Source organism: Bos indicus, chromosome X (genome assembly GCF_029378745.1).
Source record: "Bos indicus isolate NIAB-ARS_2022 breed Sahiwal x Tharparkar chromosome X, NIAB-ARS_B.indTharparkar_mat_pri_1.0, whole genome shotgun sequence".
NCBI lineage: Eukaryota > Metazoa > Chordata > Mammalia > Artiodactyla > Bovidae > Bos > Bos indicus.
This window is the reverse complement of record NC_091789.1, coordinates 103,474,044-103,492,921: the sequence shown is the minus strand read 5'-3', so window position 1 is coordinate 103,492,921 and position 18,878 is coordinate 103,474,044. Positions and strand designations below refer to the sequence as shown.

At 40.5% G+C, this 18,878-nt stretch overlaps 1 protein-coding gene across 4 annotated transcripts in view; it reads right to left on the bottom strand.

The window, feature by feature from the left end:
• ZC4H2 (zinc finger C4H2-type containing) overlaps nt 1–15,839 on the bottom strand; it is a 75,872-nt gene extending 60,033 nt beyond the window's left edge. For 2 of the 4 annotated variants that reach the window (XM_019956369.2, XM_070784866.1), the window contains exon 1: nt 15,664–15,839. In XM_019956369.2, the coding sequence (XP_019811928.1) occupies nt 15,664–15,716 (53 nt within the window). In that variant the 5' untranslated portion in view covers nt 15,717–15,839. The remainder of the gene's footprint in view (nt 1–15,663) is intronic. The other 2 variants (XM_019956368.2, XM_070784867.1) reach the window with 2 other exon arrangements.
• Nucleotides 15,840–18,878: the final 3,039 nt, after the last annotated feature.

Here is an 18,878-nt window from a genome sequence, read left to right as displayed (position 1 = left end):
CTGCAGCCATGAAATTAAAAGACGCTTACTCCTTGGAAGGAAAGTTATGACCAACCTAGACAGCATATTCAAAAGCAGAGACATTACTTTGCCAACAAAGGGCCGTCTAGTCAAGGCTATGGTTTTTCCAGTGGTCATGTATGGATGTGAGAGTTAGACTGTGAAGAAAGCTGAGTGCTGAAGAATTGATGCTTTTGAACTGTGGTGTTGGAGAAGACTCTTGAGAGTCCCTTGGACTGCAAGGAGATCCAACCAGTCCATTCTAGAGGAGATCAGCCCTGGGTGTTCTTTGGAAGGAAGGATGCTAAAGCTGAAACTCCAGTACTTTGGCCACCTCATGCGAAGAGTTGACTCATTGGAAAAGACTCTGATGCTGGGAGGGATTGGGGGCAGAAGGAAAAGTGGACGACAGAGGATGAGATGGCTGGATGGCATCACCGACTCGATGGACGTGAATTTGAGTGAATTCCAGGAGTTGGTGATGGACAGGGAGGCCTGGAGTGCTGTAATTCATGGGGTCACAAAGAGTCAGACACGACTGAGTGACTGAACTGAACTCAACCAAATTATTGTGCTCTGCCCACCTTCATGCCCCTTCTCTGATCTCTGGGGGCCAAACAGAAATTTATCTAAAGTTCTCCGTATCAGTTCAGTTCAGTTCAGTCACTCAGTTGTGTCCAACTCTTGGCGACCCCATGGACAGCAGTATGCCAGGCTCCCCTCTCAACCACCAACTTCCAGTGCTTGCTGAAACTCATGTCAATTGATTCGGTAATGCCTCTCTGTACGTATTTGGGCAATTGCAGTGAAGTCAAACACTTGGCACAGATGGCAGCCAAGTGATTCACATACAGCAAGTAGGATTCACAGACCAGTGTGGGTAGAACCTGAGCACATGTGAAGCTCCAGGCTGGGAAGGACTTTCGAAGGCATTTGTTGTCCCTTTCCCAACCACTGCTTAAGTCCTTTCTATAATATATCACTTCCAGTGTTCAGTTAGGCTATCCTTGAACAACTTACACAGATTTTTCACCATTTCTCTAGACAATCCATTCCTTCTATAGGCAGTTCCAACAATTTGAAACCCTAGGGCCACACAGAACACAAATGCTCCTTGGCCCACCAAATTCATCCTCCCCTCCTTCCATAATAGAACCTCTTATTGTCATCTGGGTATGTGACACCTGGACTAAGGGCTATATTTCTGTCTCTCGTTTGTAGCTTTTTCTGACCACGTGACAGTTTTCTGGCCAATGGAATGAACACACAAGCAATATAGGCAACATGTAGGCTATGACCCTAAAGGGAAAGAGCATGTCATTCACTTCCCCTTTGCCCTCTTCCCACTGCCTAATATGTATACACAACATCAAGCCATCTTCAGCCATGTAGATGAGGGCTACACCCTGTACATGGTGATGCAATAAGATAAAAAGAGCCTGAGTCCCCAAAATGGAATAACAACAAGAAACACAGGCAGCTTGTTCCAAGGCTGATAATATGAGAAATAAATGGATGAATTTCTGTCTTGTTTTAGCCACTGTTAATCTGGAACCACGTTGGATTAGCTTTACTAATATATATCCTGGTTAATTGGCTCCTGTATTTAATTAATTCTAAGATGCCATTGGACATAAGGTACACATTATCTTAAGGACTACTAAAAGAGAGAAATGCTACCAATTATATTACAACAAAATGCTTGCTTTTAATGTTAATATTCATTAATAGTTGTTGAAAGAGCTCTGGTAGACTGATTTTATTTTATTTTTTAAAAATATAAATTTATTTATTTTAATTGGAGACTAATTACAATATTATATTAGTTTCCCCATACATCAACATGAATCCACCATAGGTGTACACGTGTTCCACATCCTGAACCCCCCTCCCACCTACCTCCCCATACCATCCCTTTGGGTCATCCCAGTGCACCAGCCCCAAGCATCCTGTATCATGCATCAAACCTGGACTGGTGATTCATTTCACATATGATATTGTACATGTTTCTATGCCATTCTCCCAAAAATCCCACCCTCGGCCTCTTGCACAGATTCCAAAAGACTGTTCTATACATCTGTGTCTCTTGCTGTCTCACATACAGGGTTATCGTTACCATCTTTCTAAATTCCATATATATGCATTAGTATACTATATTGGTGTTTTTCCTTCTGGCTTACTTCACTCTGTATAATAGGCTCCAGTTTCACCCACCTCATTAGAACTGATTCAAATGTATTCTTTTTAATGGCTGAGTAATACATCAAGGCTGTATATTGTCACCCTGCTTATTTAACTTATATGCAGAGTACATCACGAGAAACGCTGGACTGGAAGAAGCACAAGCTGGAATAAAGATTGCTGGGAAAATATCAATAACCTCAGATATGCAGATGACACCACCCTTATGGCAGAAAGTGAAGAGGAACTAAAAAGCCTCTTGATGAAAGTGAAAGAGGAGAGTGAAAAAGTTGGCTTAAAGCTCAACATTCAGAAAACGTAGATTATGGCATCTGGTCCCATCACTTCATGGGAAATAGATGGGGAAACAGTGGAAACAGTGTCAGACTTTATTTTTCTGGGCTCCAAAATCACTGCAGATGGGGACTGCAGCCATGAAATTAAAAGACGCTTACTCCTTGGAAGAAAAGTTATGACCAACCTACATAGCATATTCAAAAGCAGAGACATTACTTTGCCAACAAAGGTCCGTCTAGTCAAGGCTATGGTTTTTCCAGTAGTCATGTATGGATGTGAGAGTTGGACTGTGAAGAAAGCTGAGTGCTAAAGAATTGATGCTTTTGAACTGTGGTGTTGGAGAAGACTCTTGAGAGTCCCTTGGACTGCAAGGAGATCCAACCAGTCCATTCTGAAGGAGATCAGTCCTGGGTGTTCTTTGGAAGGAATGATGCTAAAGCTGAAACTCCAGTACTTTGGCCACCTCATGCGAAGAGTTGACTCATTGGAAAAGACTCTGATGCTGGGAGGGATTGGGGGCAGGAGAAGAAGGGGATGACAGAGGATGAGATGGCTGGATGGCATCACCAAGTCGATGGACGTGAGTTTGAGTGAACTCCAGGAGTTGGTGATGGACAGGGAGGCCTGGCGTGCTGCAATTCATGAGGTCGCAAAGAGTCGGACATGACTGAGCGACTGAACTGAACTGAACTGAACTGAATACTCCACTGTGTATATGTACCACAGCTTTCTTATCCATTTGTCTGCTGATGGACCTCTAGGTTGCTTCCGTGTCCTGGCTATTATAAACAGTCCTGTGATGAACATTGTGGTACACATGTCTCTTTTAATTCTGGTTTCCTTGGTGTGTATGCCCAGCAGTGGGATTGCTCGGTCATTGGTAGACTGATTTTAAAAAATATTTAAATCAGACTTTTCCAGTCTGATTCATTTCTCATATACAATAACTTTTTATTTCAAGGAAAAACCATGATAAAATCTTTTTGAAGATACTTTAATGGCAGTTAAACTCAACATCCAGTCACAACATACACATTATTCAATTATATGAAGGCATGATAATGTGAACAGTCATGGTCAAGTTCACATGTGTTTATGCATGGAAAATAACACAATTCCCTCTTGGCCAACAGCAATTATAAAGTAGAATTGTATTTAAGACACATCCTGACTTTAGTTTTTTTTTTTTAATATAAAATATGTTTATAATTAATGGTAAAATCTGATTCTCTAAAACCAAATTTAGGGGATAGCCTTGACTTCCACCCTATTCATGATAGAGTAAGAGGAACGAGATTTTCCATCTCACCTTTGAAAAACTAAAGGAAAACAAACAAAAACACCAAGAAAAAAATATATTAAAAAGTGGGGTTCAAGATATTGGACATCAGGCAAGTAAGGTCAGTGATCTCTGAGAAGTGGAAAAGCTTAGATGAACCTGAAGATTGCCGTATCCTATTGCCTAGAGAAATTCTCTAATCTGCAAGGCAGAGACAGGGAACTCAGACAGAGCCTGGCCATCTCCCTCAACAGAGGAAATGGAGTTATGAGTCTGGGGATGCCAAGTCATCTGGAGTTTGCAGGAAAGAGTACTGGAGAAGGAAAACTTGTGTAGATAGAGAATGGTTACAATTTTCAGAGGATTCCCCCTCAAGTTCTCACTGAAATACTGATCAGCATGTGTGTGTAAGGAAACTAACTATCTGAAGACAAGGAAACAACTAATTTTCCTCAAAGATTAGAGGAAGCAGTGATCAGAGCCCACAAAGGCCTGAGAACAGTGACTGTTCCAAACAACTAATGTAGAAAAAATTCACAATTTATAAAACATTAGAATACAAAGATAAGTTCTGAGGAAAATGAGCTCTACACTAAATGCTGCTATGTGCACGTGCATTCTAAGTCACACCAGTCATGTCTGACTCTTTTCAACCCCAAGGACTGAAGCCTGCCAGGCTCCTCTGTCCATGAGATTATCCAGGTAAGAACACTGGAGTGGGTTGCCATGCCCTGCTCCAGGAGATCTTCCTGATCCAGGGATTGAACTTGCATGTCTTATGTTACCTGCATTGCCATGTGGGTTCTTTACAAATAGTGCCACCTGGGCAGCCCTAAATGCTGCTATGGTCCCACTTAACTAAGCTGAAAAGCAAGGCCTGGAAGGATAAAACTGATTCCAAATGTTTTAATGACATGCCAGAACAAATCTCAAGAATATTTATAGGAATGCAAATATATGCAGAGACAAAGTAAATTTCAAAATGTCTGATATCTAACAAAACTTTGCCAGGTGTACAATTAAGCATGAATAATGTAGTTCATAATGTTGAGAATAATAAGTTAAACTGACCAAGAAATAACATGGTTGATAGAATTAGAAGCTAAGAATACTAATAGTTATTATAAATGTATTTCATATATTCACAAAGCTTGAAGAAATACTAGCCACATTAAGTAGAGATGAGGGAGAGATGAAAAAATTTCAAATATAAAAATAAGATATTTAAATATGAAAACTACAATGACTGCAATGAAAACTACATTAGTCAATTTAGACAACAAAGCAGAAAAGATTAATGAACATGAAGGCATACCAATAGAAAGTTTCCCAAATGAAATATATAGAGGAAAAAATATTAAAAAAATAAACAGCATCAGCAAACTGTGGGACAACTTCAAGTGGCTAAAAGTACATGTAACCAGAGATCAGGAAGGAGAGAGAAAAGAAAAATATTTGAAGAATTAATAACCAAAAATGTTTCAAATTTGATGAAAACAACACACACACCAATCCAAAATGTTCAAAAAATCTCGAGCATAGGAAGCAGGAGAAAAACTACATCAAGTGATAACACAATGGAATTGTTCATAACCAGTGATAAACAGAAAAACTTCACAGCAGCTTGAGGGAAAAAAAGAAAAGTTAGCCACAGGGAAATGAACGATAGAAGCAAGATGGCATATTATTTTTAAAGTACTGGGGGGCGGGGGGGCGGAAAACCTCTACCAATATACAATTTTTACACACTGAAAATAACTTTTAAAAACAAAGTGAAATTAAAACTTTTTAAGACATAGAATACCTGAGCTGCTATATCATCAGCAAAGCTGCTCTATGATAAATGTTGAAAGATGTCCTTCAAACAGAAATAAAATGATAGCAGAAGAATATTGAACACTGAACTTGAAAAAAATATGATTCTTTTTCTTGTTATTCAAATTAATTAAAAAAGATAATCAACAATTTAAACCAAGAAGTGCATCAGTGTAAAAGCACAGAGACCAGAAAGGGAGAAACAAAAATACAACATTGTAAGTTTTTTTACACTATATCTGCAGCAATATGAGATCACTTGAAGATAAACTGTGACAGGTAAACTACTAAACCAATTTAAGAAAAAAACAGAAAACAGCTTAAAAGTCAGAAAAACAGATCAAATAAAATATACTTAATCCAAAAGAAGGCAGAAAGGGAGGGAAAAGGGAACAAAAAACAGATAAGATAAATGGGAAACAACAAGGTGGTAGATCTCATTCTAATCATATCAATAAATATGTTAAATATAAATGGTCTAAACACCCTCAATTAAAAAGGAGATCATCAGATTGGAAAAAAACAAACAGATAAACAAACCAAACTCTGGACTACCCATAAGATTCCTACTTTAAATATAAAGAAACAAATAAAGAGGAGAAGAAGATACACCATGCTAACACTATTCAAAAGAAAGCTGTCTAAATGCAGTGTGGTATCTTGGCAATGCTACCAAAGTCTCAGTGCAGACATTTTTTGTAGAAATTGAGTAGTGGAATCTAAAACAGAAATGCAAAGGGCCTAGAGTAGCCAAAACAACTCTCAAGAAGAATAGCAAAGTTGGAGAACTTACACTGCCTTAATTCAAGAATTATTTTAAAGCTGAAGTTTTCAAAATAGGTGAAGTATAGGCATAAAGGTACAAAAGTAGACCTGTGGAGAATAGAGTCCTGAAATAAACCCACAAATATATGGCCAACTGTTTTTAATGATGATGCAAAGGCAGTTTTGTGGAGAAAAAATCACTTTCTCACTAAATGGTCCTGAAAAAACTGGATACCTACATGCAAAGACAAACAAGCAAGGGGCTTCAAACTATACTTTAAATCACACAGAAATTAAGTGAGAGTGGATTGTAGGCCTATGTGTAAAACCTAAAATTCCTGGAAGAAAACCTTTGTGACATTGGCTTAGGCAAAGATTTCTTTTATATGATACAAAAATCACAATCTGTAAAAGAAAGTACTGATGAGCAAGACTACTTTATTAACTTTACAAACTTCTGCAATTCAAAAGACACTCTTAAGAGGATGAAAAGACAAGCTGCAGACTGGGAGAACATTTTTGGAAGGCATGTATCTGATGAAAGCAAAGAATACACAAGATTCACAGTAAGTAAACAAATAACCCAACTGAAAAATGGGTTAAAGGTTAAACTGAAAAATGGCAAAATGTTTCAATAGACACTTCACCAGAGAAGACAGATGGGTGGAAAATAAATGTATGAAGAATATGCCCAACAGGATTAGAAACTGTAACCTTCACATTCTGCTTCTAGGGATGGAAATTGGCACAACCACTTTGGGAAACAGCTTTTTTGTTGTTCAGCCACTTTGTGTCTGACCCTGTGACCCCCATGGACTGCAGCATGCCAGGCTTCCCTGTCCTTCACCATCTCCCAGAGTTTTTTCAAACTCATGTCCATTGAGTCAGTGACGCCATTCAGCCATCTTGTCCTCTGTTGTCCCCTTCTCCTCTTGCGTTCAATCTTTGCCAGCATCAGGGTCTTTTCCAAAGAGTCAGCTCTTTACATCAGGTGGCCAAAGTATTGGAGTTTCAGCTTCAACATCAGTCCTTCCAGTGAATATTCAGGGTTGATTTCCTTTAGGATTGACTGGTTTGATCTTCTTGCTGTCCAAGGGACTCTCAAGAGTATTCACCAGTGTCACAGTTCAAGGGCATCAATTCTTCAGCACTCAGCCTTTTTTATTGTCCAGTTCTCACATGACTACTGGAAAAACCATAGCTTTGACTACACAGACCTTTGCAGGTAATGTGATATGTCTGCTTTTTAATACATTGTCTAGGTTTGTCATGGCTTTTCTTCCAAGGAGCAAGCACCTTTTAATTTCATGGCTACAGTCACCATCCACCGTGATTTTAGAGCCCAAACAGCTTTGCATTATCTTAAAAAGTTATAAAAAAGACCCAGAAATTTCATGCTAGGAATCTAACCAGGAGAAATGAAAGCACATTTCCACACAAAGGCTTATATGCAAAAGATCAGAGCAGCATTCATAAGAGCCAAAAGGTAGAAACAACTCCAGTGTTCATGAACTGATGAAAGAATAAGCAAAGAATAAGCAAAACACATGTATAACCATACAATGGAATACTGCTTGCCAATAAAAAAGAAAGAAATGCTGATACATGGTACAATGTAGATGAGCCTAAAAAAAAACAATGTTTTAAGTTATGTGCAATGTCCTGAAAAGGCAAATATGTAGAGACAGAAAGTATATTACTAATTGCCTGGGGCTGAGGGTGGGAATAGAGATGGACTGAAATTTGATATAAAGGGATCTTTAGAGGATGTTGGGAATGCAAAATTTTAAAGGAAATCAACCCTGAATATTCATTGGAAGGACTGATGCTGACGCTGAAGCTCCAATACTTTGGCCATCTGATGTGAACATGTGCATGTTAAGGAGATATTAGTATGCATTTGGGGAGCTGGTGAAGGGCCCTGGTTGCTCTAGTGGTGGCTGCATTCACATTCTTTGCCTTGTAGCTTCTTCTCCTTTCCTTCCCTGTTTTCCATCTCCCCTCTTTTGCCCTATTCTTCCCTTCCCCTTTCCACATATCCACATGCTCCTTCATCACCACTTGGAAGCCCAAGGAATTCATGGGTAAAATATACCAGAGTGGGATTTGGGGGCTGAGATCTGGAACATAATGTTGAAGTGTGGTTTAGATTAAAAGGAAAGACAGGGCTGTGAGCATGGTGTCAGAAGCATTAGTGGGGAATGGTCTGTGGTGATATTTCCCACTTCAAATTCTGCCATCAGTGTGTGGGAATGTGTTTGTGTGTGTCACTACAAATATATATGTGACTACAAGTATGTATATTTATGTGAATATGCCTGGAGGTGTGTATAGCTCTCAGCTTGACTTAATCAGATTATGGGGTGGTATTGTCTTCATCATTGGGCTTCTGTGGTAGTTCAGATGGTAAAGAATCTGCCTGCAATACAGGAGACCTGGGTTCCATCCCTGGGTTGGGAAATCCCCTGGAGAAGGAAATGGCCACCCACTCCAATATCCTTGTCTGGAGAATTCCATGGACAGAGGAGCCTGGTGGGTTACAGTCCATGGGGTCACAGAGTTGGACATAACTGAGGAACTAACACTTTTACTTTTCATCCTTATCACTACTACTTTAGCAAAGAAGCAAAAGTATTTTTTTTTTAAACAACAACAACAAAAAAGACTGCTTTATTTATACCTTTAGGAGATTTAGGATTAGAACAGCTAAAGAATTATGGATAATGGTTAATCAGATTATCAGCATTTGTTGAAATGCATATGCCAAGTGAATAGGAGGATATATTCTCTCTTCCTTTCCTAGCTGTGTGACCATAGATAGGTTACCTAACCTCGTTGAGCCTTGGTATCCTTTCTGTAACGTGTGGATAATAATTCATACTACAGATTCCCATTAGCAAGATTGAGTATTAAATGAGCCAAGAGTTTTAAAACTAGTAGGTGTTCAACCATTGTTGGTTCTTTTCTCCAGTTCCTTCTATCCCTTCCTTCTCTTCACTTATAATACATGTTTTACCTGTCCATATGTGAACATCAAGTATGTATTTGTAGTACTTTCCCCATTTTAAATTCTTAAACCAAGTGATATAACCTTTGCATATTACTGTAAAATTGTCAAAAGCAGGTTAATTTAAAACGCTTTTGGTACATACATATCTAGAATTATGTCTTCTTTGTGAATTGACCCTTTCTCATATAGTTCAGTCATGTCATTTAATTGCTGTATTTAGACCATTTATATTCAACATAATTATTGATATGTTAAGGCTAAGTCTGCCATTTTATCTTTTGTTACCTGTTTTTTCTCTCTGTTTTTATTTTCTCTTTTCTTTGTTCTGTATTTATGTGGGTGACTTGAACATTTTTTTGAATTCCATTTAATGTATCTATAATTTTTTTTAGTTAAAGTATAGTTGATTTGCAATATTATATTAGGTTCAGGTGTACAACAGAGTGACTCAATATTTTATATACTATGTACCATTCGAAGCTATTATAAAATATTGGCTATAATTCTCTGTGTTTTACAATCTATGTATAATATTTATTTTATACATAGTTTTTTATGTCTTTTATTCCCCTACCCCTTATCATTCCCTTCCCCCACTTTCCTATCCTACTGGTAACCACTAGTTTGTTCTCTATATTTGCGAGTCTGTTTCTATATTTTGCTATGTTCATTGGTTTGTTTTATTTGTTAGAATCCACATATAATAGACAACATACAGAATTTAGATCCTCAAAAAGCTAAAAATAGAACTACCATATGATTCAGGAATTCCACTCCTGTGTATATAATCCAAAGAAAATGAAAACACTAATTCAAAAAGATACATGCACCCCTATGTTTATAGCATCATAATTTACAATAGCTAAGATATGGAAGAAATCTTAGTGTCCATCAACAGATGAATGGATCAATAAGATGGAATTTTACCTCCCTTTTACATTCCTTTACACTCTCTGTTCATAATATAAATGTCTTAAATATTTCCTCTATACACATTCAGAACAACATGAGACAGTGTAATAAATTATGATCCAATTATCAAACAAGATTCATACAACTCAAGAGGAAAAGAAATTCTGTTGTATTTACCCAGGTTTTAGTCTACTATGTTCTTTCTTCCAAGTTTCCTCCTTTTACCATTTCTTTTCTGTTTTAAGATTTACTTTAGTCATGCTTGATAAGATAGACATCCTACTGATAAATTCCCTGTTTCCTTTCATCTAAGAGTATCTTGATTATCCCTTTATTCCTGAAGGTTATTAGCACTGAACATAGGATTCTTGGTTGATGATTCTTTTTCCTTCAGCACTTGAAAAATGTGCTACTTCCTGCTAGGGCTTCATCACTTTCTGATGAGGAATCTGCTGACTTTCTTTTCTTTTTTTTCCCTTGAAGGTTGTCAACCACAAGTTGGCACTTTCCATGGGTGCTTGCCATCTACCTCTACAAGGATTAAATCATGTGCTGCTGCAGCGACTGACCTACAACACCCCCTGAAGGACTTCAGGATGGAGAGCAGTAATCTTTGGATGAAGATCAGCTGTCCCACAACCTGCATACTGGAAAAGATACAATTTAAAGGAGTATCTCCAACCTGGATGAAAGGACTTTTTATCAGGTACTCTTAACTAGCTAATGCACAGTGAACACTGAAGGGAAATTGACTCTTGGATTAATTCCCACTTCTAAAGGCCCCTAAACCAGACTGTTCTATAGAGAGGACTGCTGATCTCAAATTCACCTTAAAACAATGTTCAAACACAGGACACTCACCAGGATGAGAAAAAGACATCAAAAGTAGACAGCTTACCCAAGATGCTAGACCTGATTCATATGATCATTTATAATGTTTTCTTGATTTCTTAGACCTCTGCATATAAATCAAATGTTTTTCTACCATGGACACAATCCTATGCTAATTTTAAAGGTCAATCCAATTGTTGGGTTGTGGCCAATTACCTGTGTCTAGTACTTCCAAATTACCTTGGTAGATTTCTCCACTCCAAGGCTCTAATTGGATGACCCTTAAAAAACTTTATTTCTGTCCTGTTCTGGCTACTCTTGTATTGCTAGGTGGGATCTTCTCTACTGGCCAATTAATAATGCCTGCTCTGACCCTGGTCATTGTTCAAGCTCAAGCAGAGCAACAAGCAAAAATTCAGCCAAGGAACACAACTTCTCATAATTATGGGATGGATTTATATGGTTAACACCAGATTGTGGTCATTTAAGATTTAATCAATCCCCCCCACCCCGCTTTATCTTGAGAACAATTAAATTATGCCAAGGATAAGCAGCCTAGTGACACTAGGAAATTGGATTGGGAGCCATATGGACAGTGAAAATATATAATTTCCCTGAAATATAAAGATTGGTACAGCATAAGAATAAGTCAGAAGATCTGAGGATATAGGGGGCTGCACCTAATGGAAGTTACTGGCTTCTTACTTATGACTTTAATAATATTGCTAATTATATTACTTGTACTTTGCCTGTTCTACAAGATTATTGCTTCTTGTTTGACCAAATGTGTGACTGAACCTCCAAAGAAAATAATGATGACTAGGTAAATTGAAGCAGTTGATCAAATATTCTGTATGTGATCAACAATTATAATAATGTAACTCTATATGGGAAGATACAAAAAGGGGAAATTTTCTGGGACTATAGCGGCTTAACTAAGACAAATTAGTCCAGAGACCTTTGATTACTATTGATAAGACCTAGTCCAGTAATAGCACATTGAGTGGCCTGCCTGGAAAATCTTCTTGAGACCTGAGAATGAGCCTTCCTAGCAATGTGGGACAAAATAGTCATGAAATGCCTCCCAAAGTATGGCTGAATTTATAACCATGAAGGGGCCCTGTCAATCACAAATTGGCCCTTGCTGTGGGAGCTTGCCATCTACCTCTACAAGGATTAAATCATGTGTTGCTGCAGCTGCTAACCTCCAACACCCTCTGAAGGAGTTCAGGGTAGAGAGCAGAAATGAGGCATTTTGTGTTCTAGGAAACTGGCAGGACAGGTCTTAAGATAGTTAGATATTCTCAGGAGCTGATTTGATGAGCCCAATTCTTGTATCTCCTCATATTTAGAAAAGCCCAAAACTCTTTCATGGTGAACAACTGTTTCTTGTGACTAGCAAAAGCTTCATGAGACCAGCAAAAACTTTCTACAAAAAATATGTGCTTGATTGCATGTACTCCCACTTTTCCCCCTACCTCTTTGGAGCAGTTTCTCAGGGCTATCTGAGGTGCTGTCTCCCGGGGTGAAGTCATCATATTTCTCCAAATAAAACTTAACTCAAACTCTCATGTTGTGCATTTTTTTCAGTCGAGAAGGTATAGGTAAAATATTATTTCTTTGGCTGCTTCCTAGATCTTTTCTCTGCTTTTGTTTTCAGAAAGTTTACTTGTTGAATGTGTCTCGTATGAATTTCTTCAGGTCTTTCCTAATGATATTTGCTTAATTTCTTGGATCTGGAGGTTTATGTCCTTTGCTCAGTTTGGGAAGTTTTAAGCCACTACTTCTTCAGGTACTTTTCTGGCCCTGTTTTATTTCTCTTCTCTGAGATTCTGTTGACATGAATGTTAGATCCTTTATTATAACACTACAGGTCTGGAGGTTCTGGCTCTGTTCAATTCCTTCTTTTCTTTCTTCTTCTTCTTCTTTTTTTTTTTTTTTTGCATTTAATTTCCCTCTGTTGTTCAGATTGGGTTATTTCTATTGTTTAATGTTTAAGTTGTCTGATTCTTTCCTCTGTCTTCTCCATCTTGCTGTTGAGCCTCTTCATTGAGTTTTTAAGTCTTTTTTTTTTTTCCAGTTTTCAAACTTCCATTGGTTTGCTCTGCACTTTACATTTCTTTGTTGAGACTTTCTATTTAAATGCTGAGATTGTCTATTTTATCATTTGTTGCAAGTGTGATGCATTTGCTCCCTGAAGCATTTTTATGATGGCTACTTTAAAATCCTTATCGGATAATTCTAACCTCTGTGCCATCTCAATCCTAGCATCTGTTTACTTTCTCTGGCCACTGAAATTGATAATGTTGGTATGTCAAGTGATTTTTTTTTTTTTTCAATTAAATTTGGACACTCTGGATCTCTTTGGTTTTTGCAGGCATTCTCTGACGTGCTACTTTTGCAGGGAAGAGGGGCAGCATGAGTCCAGGTTATCCACTGGGTCTCTGATTGACATCCAATTTGAGGAGAGGCTCTTTGCTATTGCTGGTTGGGGATGAGAGTTCTGGCCTCTCTATGGGCCTCCTAGGATCCTATCCCAGCTAGCAGTGGTAGGAATGCCAGGTTTACCACCGGTGAGGGTGGAAGTCATGCCCCTCCATTTGGTCTCTACTAAGATGGGTCACTTCTCCTTGCTTCCAACTGTTCCTTCTCTTGGGGTTGGGTAGGATTCCTTTAAAGTCCGTTAAAAACAAGTCTAGGCTCTTCTTGCAGGCAAAAGTTTATTATTAACTGAATTGTTATTATGACAGTTGACCTTTTCCTGCAACAAGGTGTCTCACTCCCTATATCTGGATCCTTTTGCAGAAAAGAAAATGCAACACATGCCCCCTCTCTACCTTTTACCAGACCCTCCTTGGAGAAGGCAATGGCAACCCACTCCAGTACTCTTGCCTGGAAAATCCCATGGACGGAGGAGCCTGGTAGGCTGCAGTCTGTGGGGTCGCGCAAGGAGTCAGACACGACTGAGCAACTTCACTTTCACTTTTTACTTTCATGCATTGGAGAAGGCAATGGCAACCCACTCCAGTATTCTTGCCTGGTGAATCCCAGGGACGGTGGAGCCTGGTGGGCTGCCATCTATGGGGTCGCATAGAGTCGAACACGACTGACGTGACTTAGCAGCCATGGGACAGAATGGGAAGCCCAGAACCTCTGCACACAAATGGACTGGGTTTCTGTCAAAATCTGGTATTTTCAAATGGTTTGGTTCTGGAAAAGTTACTTAAATTTTCTGAGCTTCCATTTTCCCAGTTGTAAAGGAAGTGTAGGAAGTTGTCAGGACTCTTGCAGCAATAGTAGGTCAATCAGCTTGGTAAATAATAGTTTCCTTCCTTTTTCTCTCCAGAAGAGGTAGAGATATAATCCCTGCAAAGGACAAAAAAGCCAAAGCGCTTCCCCACTACCACCATCATGTGTGAGTCTCATCTAAGGCATTCACTCCAAGGGTTAAATCTGTTGATCAAAGCCTTATTTCTTAAAGGGACACACTTGATATTCTCCCCCATTTTTCTTCAGGTTTCTAAAAAACACTAAAAAGAGACTGCCCGATCCACATCACCCTCAGAAGAAGGGTGGAAGCCGAGGCAGAGACGGGTAGGTGGGGGACAAGGAGTCTTAGCAGAGAAGAGCAGAGGAAGGAAGGCCTAATGTTGGCCCAGGCAGTTCACTCAACCAAAGTTATTATGATCTGAGCAAGGACAGTATCATCCTCTAGCTAATGCCACTCCTGGAGAGAAGGGGGAGGGGATGTAGGCAACACCCACTTTTCCAACCTGCCCATCAGCCTATCACCTCTGGGTCCTGAGAGCAACTGCCAGTAGGTGGTAACTGCCTCCCCAGTCTCCACCACTCCCGCCCCTCTCCCCTCCCTGAGCATCTGGTAGAAGAGGAAGAAAGTGGTGAGTAAAAGCAAAAAATACACAAGAGCGAGTGCTGTCTGTCCTCTCAGTGCGGGCCTTGCATAAGATTCCTCCTTATCCCCAGCTGGCAGTCCCCAGCTGCTGCCACCAGCCCCTGATGCGTTAGACTGCTCTTAAAAGGCTCAGCCGAGCTCGAGGTCCTGAAGTTGAACAGAAGACTGAAAAGAATCTAGATTCATAAAGAGCAAGGAGCCAAATACACCTTGGAGCCAATCAACACTTTAAAGAATAATGGGTCCAAGAATGCCATTTCCCTAACTCCCACCCAAGAAGAATAAAGCTGTCTTGGGACCAACACCGCCACCCCGGCCACACACACACACACACCGCCCACCACCCCCACCCCAACCCCCGCTCCCCCCCCCCCCCCCCCCCCGCCACTGTATGTCTCAATCTGGCTTTCTCAAACACATCTGACAAGAGATCCCTCTCGGTCAGTCTGTTTCTCTGCCTCTCTCTCTGCTAGTCTTAGTTCTGACTCTCCCCTGCCTCTTTCCCATCCTTGAATTCCATAGTGAATGGGATCCTTTCCCGTCCCTCTCTGCAAGTAGCCCAACAATAGATACTTTCTGTAGGTAATAGCCATCTCCGGTAGTGAGGGATTTGTGGAGCTTCGGAGGGGGACTTGGGGGGCACTGAAATGTTGCACTTACCTGATCTCTTTAATGCTTTCCAATTTGCACATGATTTCCTGCTCATCTGCCATGCTTTTCACTCTCAACTTCACGTCCTGAGAAATACACAAACACACAGACCCAGGGATACAATAGACACAATGTAACCACCTCCTCTCGGCAGGAGGCTCTGAGCCTGTGCGGTAGGGACGTGGAGAAGGCCTGGGAGCTGTAGTTCACAGCTCCAGGACCAGCCAGGCAGCCCAGGGGCCTGCAGGACTACAACTCCCAGAAGGCCAAGCGAGACACTCCTGTTTCTCTTCCTGCAGCCGCACTTTAAGTCAATTTGTCACCGATAATTGTGTCAAAGTTTGCCAGGAGTACAAAACAATAGTGATATTCGTTTGGGCGGTGCGCGGAAAAAAATGAGGAAGAAATACCACAGAAGGCTACTGAACAGATGAGAGACACTCACATCCCGCGGGGGCCCCTCACACCAACAAAAGCTTGCCAAGGTGTCGCTCATTAGTGGACACTGGGGCTGGAGAGAAACTCTGCAGGTGACATTGCTTCTGAGAGATTGAGTGTTCTGGCAACCGTCTGGAAACTAGTGGCTTTGGCATTCAGATGGAGATGGAGTGGAGGTAGAGAGAGGCGAAGGAAGGAGGGAGCAGCTGCTATAGCTGAAGGATGGAGAGGGGGTGACCTCCTTCCTTCCTGCCCTCCATCCATTCTAGTTACTGAGTTCAGACTTTGCCAATCAACAAAGGAGGTACTGGGGACAGTACTGGGTGGATACTGGGGTTGGCACCGGGGTGGGACAACAATAAATAAAAGCAAGTCCTTGCCTTTGAGGAGCAGGAGAGTATGAAAAATTACCCATTAACTAAAGTGCATTGTGCTGTCATAATACAGAAATGGATAAAGTGTAATCTGAACAGAGAAAGTGTAAATAGGTCTCAAAAGGTAACTGAGAATTTTCCAGTCCACTGAAGAGGACTGACTTTCCAGCACAGGGCACAACACATACAGAAAGGAAAGGGCAAGTAGACCAAGGTGTCTGAAGCACAAGGTTAATATATGGAGTGCAGAGGAGGAAAGGAGAAATGGGGAGATGTACCTGGAAAAGATAGGTTGGAACCAGGTTGTGAAATGCTTTTAAATCCAAACGAGTTTGGATTTAATCATACAGGCACATATATGTCACACATTTATTAAGTGTGCTAAATAATACCAAGTTATTTTATGTTTCAAAGCACAGGAGTGGTAAAGTTGGAGGGATGTCTTAGAGAAGCGACTCTAGAGGCAAAGAGGTGAATGATTTCGGGGCAACCAGATAGCATATTCAAAAGCAGAGACATAACTTTGCCAACAAAGGTTCATCTAGTCAAGGCTATGGTTTTTCCTGTGGTCATGTATGGATGTGAGAGTTGGACTGTGAAGAAGGCTGAGTGCCGAGGAACTGATGTTTTTGAACTGTGGTGTTGGAGAAGACTCTTGAGAGTCCCTTGGACTGCAAGGAGATCCAACCAGTCCATTCTGAAGGAGATCAGCCCTGGGATTTCTTTGGAAGGAATGATGCTAAAGCTGAAACTCCAGTACTTTGGCCACCTCATGCGAAGAGTTGACTCATTGGAAAAGTCTCTGATGCTGGGAGGGATTGGGGGCAAGAGAAGGGGACGACAGAGGATGAGGTGGCTGGATGGCATCAGTGACTCGACGGACATGAGTCTGGGTGAACTCTGGGAGTTGGTGATGGACAGGGAGGCCTGGCGTGCTGCGATTCATGGGGTGGCAAAGAGTCAGACACGACTGAGCGACTGATCTGATCTGATCTGATCTGAACAAGAGGTAGTTGTTTAGAGAGCATGGACAGGCCCAGAGAGCTGGGTTTTGGACAAATAAAGGACTTTAACTCACTTCCAACTAAAAGTAAGCTGGAGTTATTTCCAATTGATCTTGCCCTTTCTTTTTCTGGGCCTCAGTTTCCTCATCTGAAAAATGGACCTACGAAGCCACACCTCAAAAGCTTGTTGTGAGTACTCAATGAAATCATTCCCAGATGGTGCTATTTTCGGGAGCTGGAGAATAGTGGGACATGAGTCTCAGGATATTCTGGATATCCATACTGAGTTTAAGAGTTCTCTAGAGAAAGAATTGAATCCCTGATCTTCTTTGGATCCTAGACACAACAACTTTACAACCAGGAAATTCTCCCTGGTATCCAGCCTAAAAATTTCCTGGTGGTCTTGAGGATCCCTGTCTTGTAGTGTCACTAGAAAGCATCTGAAGACTATTAAGTTGGTTGCGCACAAAGACTGTGGATCTGAGCTACAGTACCTTAGAGTCCAAAGCCAAGGCTGCAGCCCTGTTCTATAAGAGGAGGGGGAAGGGAACAAGGCCATGTAAGTTCCTGGAATGTATCTGATACTGTGCTAAGAGCTGTATGTATATTCCCTCATTTCATCCTCTCAATCACTGTGAAGGTGATGAGTAGATTTATCCCTTTTTAAGAGGAAAAAAAGTGACTCTGGAAAACTGGCTTGGCCAAAGCCACAAAGTAAGTTATAAAGCTAGATCCTGGGCGCAGGTTGAACCAGGGGACTTTGGAATATCTACGAAAAAATATGAAGAACAAAAGTAAAATGGGATCTTAAATGTATTTATGTCAAAAATCATTTTATAACTTAACTCTGATTTGAAGAGAAATGGAAGGTGTGTATAGGGGTGTTGGGGAAGTTATTCAGAAATGGTCTCTGAGGTTTTAAAATATTTCTCTCTCCTTCTGTCATCCACTTCCTTCTAGAATCGTTATCTCATGCTATTTTCACATGTCTGGTAAGGATCTAGATATGGCTTTGTATCTGTTTCAATTAATATGTTAATACCTTTACAATATGATTTTCAAAGAAATTTGGCAAGTTTCTTTCAAGCCTCACCAAAACCCTATTTCACAAATAAGGAACCAGGACAAGAGAGGCAATGGACTGATCCAGGGTAACCCAGCCCGTCTGACACAGAAACATAAGCCTTGACTCTGGGACTTGTGCTCTTTCCATAGTCCCACACTGGCTTTATCAAGCTGCTGTGCCCCCACGGAATCCAAATTGCTCTGTTACTTCAGCTAGATAGCACACTCCAATACAGGGAGCCTGCAGAGGACCAAATATGTTCCATCTTTGCAACCCAAGGACATCAAAATTAGATGACAGTTAATCTAGGTAAAGGGGGCTTGAGCACTTGGAGCTTAGAAG